General features: G+C 30.4%; 1 protein-coding gene across 1 annotated transcript; it reads left to right on the top strand.

Moving 5' to 3' along the window:
• The first annotated feature begins 8,425 nt into the window (after window positions 1-8,425).
• On the top strand, window positions 8,426-9,409 carry LOC145109901 (uncharacterized). Its single transcript, XM_079047023.1, has 3 exons — window positions 8,426-8,580; window positions 8,705-9,111; window positions 9,210-9,409. Exons 1-3 carry the CDS (start codon window positions 8,563-8,565, stop codon window positions 9,268-9,270), a joined length of 486 nt encoding a protein of 161 aa, XP_078903149.1. The 5' UTR covers window positions 8,426-8,562; the 3' UTR covers window positions 9,271-9,409.
• Window positions 9,410-10,225: the final 816 nt, after the last annotated feature.

Below are 10,225 nucleotides of genomic sequence, written 5' to 3'. Positions count from 1 at the left end.
TTATTTCTTAAATAAAGGCTTTTCATTATTCTACACGTAACCGTCAATATAGCTTTATGAGACACACTTCAAGTACTTATCTAAGTACCAACAAAAGACATGACATTATAACAAGAGTCTCCTGGAGGGAGAGCGTGACACTTGTGTATAGATCTATACGAGACTGACAAACCTGCAACTAAACTGTTAGCTATAGTTAGGCCGGCAGGCCTGGGGTGACAAATTTCGTATCGATTCCGACGCCTGAAGAACGTCGTATCAGGCCATCCTAGGTCATTAAGCATGGTTATAATAACTCACAATTTGGTATTAACAATACGATTAGTGTATGAATACATAAATAACTTCAGTTAGTTTTATTTTATAATAAAACTACAATACAATATTTTACAATACAGATGGTGAATCCAGGCACATACATTAAAAAGGATTACATACATATACAATTACAATATACTATTTTCTAGTACAATGCAACTTACATTTCTGCTAGGACCATTATTTTTCTCTCTATGATTTCTTAGTGTATGCGTTGGGGTTATATAAAATGAAGAACCGATAGGCAATCGAATGTGTGATTTCGCTTTACATCCTTTTCCTTGTTTGGTTGTGGGCTTAGGGCAGGACCATTCATTCGACATCCGTTCGATCTTAATTATATATAGCTTGTATACACTAAGTGATCATATAAGGAACCGGTAAGGGTTACACTACCTACTCGAATTTCACATTTCGTAGTACAAATTTTAAGCATAAGAAAACTTGTACATTTTTGGTCTTAAGGTCTAAGACTACATTTCATTTACGAAAGAAAATATAGGATTTTCTGGAAGAACACACTTACATTTTCAAGGAATAAATGACAGATTTCACATACAAACATGCTTATGAACTCACCAACTTAATTGTTGACACTTTTCAAAATGACTTGTATTCTTAGGAAACCAGTAGACAGGTATTCAACCCTTCTTGAGGGTCGGTGTCGTCATTTCATGTTTCTACTTTTCAATTATTTGTATTTAACTTTTGAAAAAACAAAGTGTTGTAAACAATGTAAGCTTAAATCCTCAATGTATGAATGTGTGTGTTGCTATGTTTCAATTATATTCAATTGTTATGATACTGTACATGAAGTTACTCCATCCGCCCCCAGACGTTTACGCCGTTCTGGTTTGGGGGTGTGACACTAAGCTACACAGAACCTGAATTCAAGCAATCAAAGTATCAAATATTAACATGCTAGGTAAAGATAATCAAACACAAGCATAAAATCAACTATTAAAATCCATAATTTGATAAACTAAACCATAGGGTTAAAGCTTCATCTAGCTAAACGAAAGCTACTAAATTCAGCTACTCATGGCTGAAAACACACTAATTCAATAGAAATTGACATAACTAATTAATGCAAACCGAATGTAATGATTTGATCTTCAAATTCTTAATCTTCAAGCAAACTCTCCTTCCAAAGTATGTTTTTCACAGGTTTCTGACCTCCAAATTTGAATATCTCTCCAGAATATATCTAAGCCCACCCCTAAGTCGAATGAGCAAAGGGATATACATAGTTTCCAAAACCTGCGTCTCACGTCGTGATCTCAGTAGAATTCGTGTTCGGTAAGGCAACTGCATTCCGCGTAGCTATCTTCTAGAAGAATCAATCTCACTGAAAGCTTAATTGAGCCAAACATATATTATTTAGATATTTTGTTCATCATTCATACCTTTAACTCTGATCTCGTTATACATACTCGATTTCATTGCAACCACAGTGATCCCTTGGCAATCTGAAAGTCCAATCCGAGTTGATTGCAATTTCCGATGAAATGATGAAGTGAAGTTGTCCGAGATTGATATGGTGTCTGAAATTGTCTTGTTTCCGATGTAATAGAATGACATGTGTTAGTGGACAAGTATTATTTGGTTTATATGTTAGTTGTCTGTTAGTATAGTACAACCGACAAGATCAACAACAACGATTGTGTCAGGCTATGATCTCGAGTCCATGTGCCTTTTTGTATTTGTCTTTAGTTCCTCCTTATGTTATATAAGGATTGTCAACCTTAAACAAATGTAACAGTTTGAAACTTCACTCTTATCAATCAAGAAATATTCAGTCAATAATTACTCTAACATTCTTCTTATTCTTGTTCATTGTTCATACTTTATTTTATTTATCTTAAGCACTTTGCTAAGTTATCTTCTTCAAGGCTTGGCTAGTTTATCCAGACTTGACTGTAATTGTTATAAGCAACCCAATGTTTTAAAAACCGGTTTGAACCGGCCGGTCGAACCGGTTGGACCGGGAACCAGAGAAGGGAGCGGTTCAACTATCACTGGTTTTACGTCGATTTTTGAACCAGGTTGAACTGGCTGGTTTTTAGAAAAACCTGGTTAAATCGGTCAAAATAAACCGGTTAAACCGAATAAAAATACATGGAAAATAACCATTTATATAATAAACTTTGGTGATTTTTTCAAATCTATTTAGTTTTTTCTAAATTAGTTTTCTAAATAAAAACATATGGTAAATGTTATTAAGTTTTTTGATGTGTTTGTATTCATCTAAAACTATATTTTGTTTCGGTATTATACTTTTTTTTACGTATATAGATCGATGTAAAACACTAAAACTTATGGTTATGTGTTATTTTAATGTATTTGGATTGATCTACAACTTATTTTTATATGTATTTTTAATGTTTGAACTTGTAAATGTCAAATTCATGATTTATATACGTATGTATGCATAGGAAAATAGGAAAAATGATGAAAATTGTAGAAACCAGTTAACCCGGCGGTCGAATCGGTTGAACCAGGAACCGGTCACTATACCGGTTCAACTAAAAAACCGGTTTTTAAAACATTGAAGCAACCATTGTAGTTATTTAACTCAAGGTTTGAGTTTTCAAACCTTGTCCGCGCAATCCTTGTTTTCATATTATTTATGAGATTTATTTAATAATATAATTTATTAAAGATAATGTATTAATCTGAATTATATACTTTAAATAGATTATTTTATGTGTAATATTTAATAAATGTAAAAACTAAAGGTTTTAATTATTAAAAAAATAGAAAAAATGTAAACAAAAAATACGTTAATAACTGAAGGACTCAACTTATAACTTGTAAGGGTTAACAATGATAATACCTATAAGGCCATCCAGAATGTATAACACGAAGGGGTTCGTGGTCTAGGTGGCCACGACCGTGGTTCGTGCACACCAGCCCGGACCCTCGTGGTTTGTCGTGGTCGTGGTTGAGGGTGATGCCAACCACGGATTAGAACGGCCAATGAAAATCATTTAACATTTGACTCTTCCTTTGACCATGTGTAACAACTACTTTGGGGATTTATTTATTTATTTATTTTACTTTTACATACATAAATACCATTATAAACCTTTATAAATTCCACTACAACCCTTCCTATATTTCACACAATTATTCTCTTATTTTATTCACAATCATACATTTGTTTTACTTTGCTCTTTCGAAAACAATGGCTCCCAAAATGATGAATTGGTCAGAAGAGGAAGAAGAGAAGTTAGCACAAACATGTGTGTTGGTTTCGAAAGACGAAGATAGTCAAATCTCTAGAGATTTTTGGGGTTAAATGTTGATTACATATGTTCAAAGTGGCGTGATATAAGGGTTAAATGTTGCGATTTCTATAGAATTTACAACTTTGTTATAAACAATGTACACGAAGGCAATATGGATCCAGTTAATGTGGCAATAGATCAATACGAAACACAAACCATAGACGTTTTACACATCTCAAAGCTTAACAAAAGTTGAAGAATTCTCCAAATGGAAAAATATTGTTTAAAAAAATAAGGTTAAGGGTAGTTGTTTGTGTTTGTAATTTTTATGATATTTTTCTATTTTATTTTTAGTTGTTTTTTTAAATTAATGTAATGACTTTTTTATTGAATAAAAAACTATATATATATATATATATATATATATATATATATATATATAGAGAGAGAGAGAGAGAGAGAGAGAGGATCGGGTGAAGACTCTTTTTTCGGTGAGGACTCGTGAGGACACCTTAAAAAAATTAAAAAAATATACAAATCATAAAATCGAGCATAATACTATATCAGAGAGAAAAAAATTGAAAATTTTTTTTTGGATCATTAAAATTGAAGCATGAATCATTTTTATGATCTATGATTCACTTTTTATGATCCATGATTCTATTTTAATGATCCAAATTTTATTTTTCTAATTTTTTTCTCTCCAATATAGTACTATGCTCGATTTTATGATTTGTATTTTTTTTTCAATTTTCTTAAGGTGTCCTCACCGAAAAAAAAGGCATCACCGGAACCGGACCCTTTATATATATATATATATATATATATATATATATATATATATATATATATATATATATATATATATATATATATATATATATATATATATATATATATATATATAGGAGGGTTCAATTGAGAAAAAAAAAAGGTTGAGAATGGGGGATTCATTCTCAGCCAATCATTTAATTAGCATCTTAACATAAAATACACGGTGGCAAAATTGTAAATATGATATGATATCCTTCAATCACAGATACATAATTGTGGATAATTTGATAACAATTCAAATTCATTACTACTCGATCGTTCATCATCCAAATTTCTTCTCCAACCTTCAACGATCATCCAAATTTCTTCAATTAAATCCTCGATCAATATCATCTAGTGTTAATCAATCATCCATCTTCGTCAAAAACACGTTCATCAACATCATTCAACAGCAGACAAAAAAAATTGTTTTTGGTTCTTTCAATCCAACCTTCAATTATGCTTGAATTCGAGCATATCTTCAACATCTACGATTAATTATACTCCCAGTGTTATTAGATCAACATCATCGATAATCAACAACAATTTCACTTCATATCATTCATTCAACATCGATCATCAAACAAAACTTCGAAATTAAGGTTAGAAAAACATCAAATCAATTTTTTTTTGAAAAATTTCATATAATTCTCTATCAATCTACTATTTTGTAAGTTTTAAATAGTCAAAGTATCATACCACGTTATATTCACATATGAATATGTTTTCGCACCTTAATCAGTATATGATTATTAAAACACAAAACAAATATACAATTTTATATGTTATTCATATGTGAATAACATATAAAAATTATATATATTTGTGAATATACCTTGTAATATTCATATGTTAATATCCTGTGTAATATTCATATGTGAATAAACTGTGTAATATTCACATATGAATATACCATCTAATATTCATAAGTGAAAATATCATCTAATACTTACAAGTAAAAATACTATGTAATCTTCACAAGTGAATGCATCGTTTAGTATTTAAATATGAATATATTGTATCATATTCACAAGTGTATATACTATATATTATTCATATCTGAATATACTGTGTAATATTCATGAATGAATATACCATGCAATATTTAGATGTGACTAGAATCTGTAATATTCACAAGTAAATATACCATATACTATTCATATGTGAATCTACCATATAATATTCATATGTGAATATACTATGTAATATTCATTTGTGAATATACCATGTAATATCACATGTAAATATACAATATAAACAACATATATCACATAATATTCACATATGATTATACATTCATATGTGAATATACCATGTGATAATTAGAATGTGATAAATCGCTATTATTATGAACTAAAAGTATATTTTTAACATTTTTTATGTGTATTCACATGTTTTTCAGGTATCGTTATAACTCAATAAAAGAATAACATTTCAATCCATGGTTGGTTCATATCCTGGTGATTGACGATTGGTTGACGTAATTGAGAAGATATCATTGACGAAGACAATATGTTTTTATATTCACGTGTAAATGTTATACAATTTAATATATTCTTCATTTTGATCGTGTTAAATTCAAATGCAAATGATATTCATTAACCAATACAATGTTGTTTGTCTTAGTATAATGTTGATTTTACATGTAAAATAATATTGTTACAATATACAAAAAAACTATTCACAAACCAATTCTTATAGTGTATTATTTATTTTTATATATAAAGGTTGTATTCACAAAATAAATAAATCAACATGCATAGTTTATTCACATAAATAAAACTAACAGATTACAATGATGTTTTTACTAGTGAGATTGAAGTTAGTAACATCATCAGTAAATATGTCGTAATGATTTCTAAACTTTATTCATATATGAATAAATAGCATGTCATGATGATGTCATCGCTAGTAGGAATGAAAATTTAGTGACATCATCAAAACAATTTGCCGCAATGAAGTTTAGTCTCGGAATTGGACAAAATTCGCATATTTGATGTAAAATGGTGCGATTTACAAAACTCACCGCTTCGCCGTGACGTACAGTGTTTTTTGGCCATTCGGGACTGTTTAGGGCCTCAAAATGACGTTTTTCTATTTTTATAATTTTCCGAAAAAAAAGTTATCATTTATTCACAAATGAATATAACATTAATAAAAATATATATGCTTATATAATTATTTTATTAACCTAAAAAGATTAGTTGTATGTGAATAAATATATATTCTTATCAAATACTTTTTTTATCTTTAATTTTATATATTTTGTAGTCCTCAGTTTTATTGACAGTTTTATTCATTTGTGAATAATACATATATATTCACATTTGATTATTACATATATATTCATTTGTAAATATTACATATGTTCACATGTGGATATAATTCTTATATGTTATTCACATATGAATTACAAACTTGCTTAGGACCTCAAAACAATGTTTTTTTTTCCGAAAAAAATACATTATCAATTATGAATAAAAAGTATGATTAATTTTTTTATAATTTAAGTATCATTCATATATGAATATAGCATATAATAAACATAGTATATTCATATTTAAATATTAGACGATGCATTCAATTGTGAATATTACATAGTATATTCACTTGTGAATATTAGATGGTATATTCACTTATGAATATTATATGATATTTTCATATGTGAATATTACATAGTATTACATGGTATATCACATGTGAATTTTACATAGTATATTCACTTGTGAATATAAGATGATATATTCACTTATGAATATTACACAGTATATTCACATATGAATATTACAAGGTGTTTTCACAAATATATATAATTTTTATACATTATTCACATATGAATAACATACAGACTTGCATATTTGTTTTTTATTTTAATAATCATATACTGATTCAGGTCAGAAAACATATTCATATGTGAATATAACGTGGTAATTTAGTTTATGCATTTCATCAAACAGTTGGAGTGCATACAAGTTAACTTTTTTAAAAATGTTAAAAACATGATACTTCCAATTCAAGTTATCAATTCCAAATCATCATATACTTTCGATTTCGACTTTGAAGCGTGCAATTCCGATTTTCATTTCATTCCAAAAAAATTTCCGATTTCAATTTTGAAACCTTGAAATCCCGATTCCAGATTTCTTTGTAATACTGATAATCAAGCCGCGAACTGTTCCGATTAGAATATATGTTCCAATTTCAAAAGCTTCTGACTTCAGATGCGACATCCTATGTCTGATCGATTTCACATTTTGATTTTGATTTCCGAAAATCCGATTAGGAACCTGTGAGTACCGATTCCGAGTCCTTCAATGTTGATTGTGACTTCGAGTCCAAAACTCCAATTCCAATTTCATGAACAACAAAGAAATTCTGATTCCAACTGAGTTCGTTTGCGAATCTGGAAAATTCAAATTCGGAGTATTCAACAAAGAAATCGATGTTACGTATTTGATATTGAAGGTTATTATCATATTTACAAGTTTGACACCATGTCTTTTATACTTAGATTTAACGAGTGGCTGAGAATGATTCCCCCATTCTCAACTTTTTTTATTTTCTCAATTGAACTTACCTCTATATATATATATATATATATATATATATATATATATATATATATATATATATATATATATATATATATATATATATTGTATTTTCAATATATTTTTAAATTTAATTTAATTAAAAAGATAATATGAAGTGGTGTGTTAGTACTTAATAGCAACATCTCATGGTTTTGGTTTTAATAGTAGGATGAGATGATGAGATGACATCCACTCTTGTAATAATAGTTAGCTGTGAGTATTACGGATAATCTAAATGTAAGAAGGAAGCTATTCTAAATTCTAACTAACCTATTTCTACAAAAAAAAAATGAAAATCATAACTCAACCTATTATTAGCAAAAATAAACTCTTCAATGTAGGGTGGATGTTTTGACATCCAATCATCGTATACAGTAATCCGATTAAAGCTCTTTGCCTCTATTATCACTCCTATTCCCCCGGTATCGCATCTTTTGAAACTGCATTTACAGTTTCATAGTGTTTCGAACATGCCCTCCCCACATCCACTTTTTTACATGTACAAAAACATGATATCTGCATAATTCTTATCCCCCTTCCCTTCACTTCTTCCTCCTTAATTTTGAGGTTTGATAATTCATTATCAAAGTTAGTTTCATACATACATCATGGCTTCCTTTGCTTCGGTACGTATATGACATCAATTTCTTCATAATACTCCTTTTTGCATGTAAAAAATAGGAATTTTCTTTTTTGGATTACATGTTTGTAAAAAATTGGATGAACAAATGATGGAATGCTTTCATGCAGAGGTATTTGCGATCAATTTCTTGCTACAATCATTTGTGTGGAACGAAACGTGGCTTTGTTTCCTCAACCATCCCCAAGTCTGCATCCGCCACCAAGACCGACATGAATACTACCACAGCCAAGCTTAAATCAAGAGCCGATCTTTTCCCGATATATATATTGCTTGGATTCACGGGTGGAGCTGTGTTTCTTGCAGTGAGGAGCGTTACAATGCAGCTGTTTCATCACCCTGGGGTGCAGGTAAACAAGACCAATAGAAGCATGATGCCAGAGGTCGACAGTCCAGACTCAGCCCTCGCATCTGGAGACAAATTCATCAGCAAATCAGTCCTCCGAAAAGTGGCTCACATTCAGAAACGTGATGACGCCGTGCCCATGGATGGCACTGCCAATATTTACTCAACCCGGTTCGCTTGCATTGCGATTAATTCTTCACTTCATATTCATCCGTTCTTGGTTGTTTTTTTATAGACTATTCTTACGTGGATAAATTGTTGAATCGCAGATCTAGCGACTCTACGAACCTGAAAACAGTGGGAGTGCAGCCTAGAGCCAATCGCGGTTGATTTTGCATGTGCGTTGTTGGAATGTGCATCTCCTAGAATAATAAGATATTTGTTGCTACCAATGCTAGCTCTTTAATTTTGGTTTTCTTTCATGTTGCTTCCGTAAACTAATCATATATACTTCCCATATAAAAGTAAAAGCTTCTATTATTTATTAAAGGTTTCATTAATATTACAAGTTTTCATCTAGTCTAGTATATATATAAAGATATATAAAAACTATCGAGATCACTTTACACCGAGCCATTCATGTAGACTCACGTTTCTGGTTTCTACTTTTCTAGTTCCATTATTAACATTTATACAATAATTATGCATGATGATGGTACATACGCATCCTTCCCAACCAACAAACATAGATACATAAAAGAGATCCATAAACACAGACTATACAAGTATACTTACACAAATCATCCACCACATTGTCTTCGTTATATCATTAATGTAATCAAAAAACACAAAAATAAAATCAAGTAACTTATGGAAAATGTACGTTATAGACCATAAAAAAGGGTTTGAGAATTATCTTTGATGCTCTTTAGTTTTGGCCTTTTTGTTTCCCTATTTACAATTTAAAATAAATATAAAACAAAAATAGTGACCCACAGCCCACCTCACTCCCAACCCAAACACCCGCGCCCACACCCCTAACCTACCCTACCCTACCCCTGCCCACCCACCCACCCACCCATCCCATTCTTCTCCTTATTCATGTTGTTGTCTACTATCCCCAATTATAGGACTCGTTAGTGTAGGAGAAATAGCAACGTACAACAATGATTTACATCGAATGCGTTCTACACATACGTAATCATTTTAGTTTCAACACTTTATCACTTTTCCAGTTCACGAATAACACAACATTTAACAGCTTAAACTTGATTTCAGTCACTTCCTAGGATCACCACAACATTTATCAATGATATGCACCGGATATGATGTTGAAATCTTATAA

The sequence above is a fragment of the Lactuca virosa genome, chromosome 4 (genome assembly GCF_052849685.1).
Source record: "Lactuca virosa cultivar CGN04683 chromosome 4, Lactuca_virosa_CGN04683_v6, whole genome shotgun sequence".
In the NCBI taxonomy this organism is placed as follows: Eukaryota; Viridiplantae; Streptophyta; class Magnoliopsida; order Asterales; family Asteraceae; genus Lactuca; species Lactuca virosa.
The sequence above is the reverse complement of the archived record's forward strand: the minus strand, read 5'-3'. Positions and strand labels throughout refer to the sequence as shown.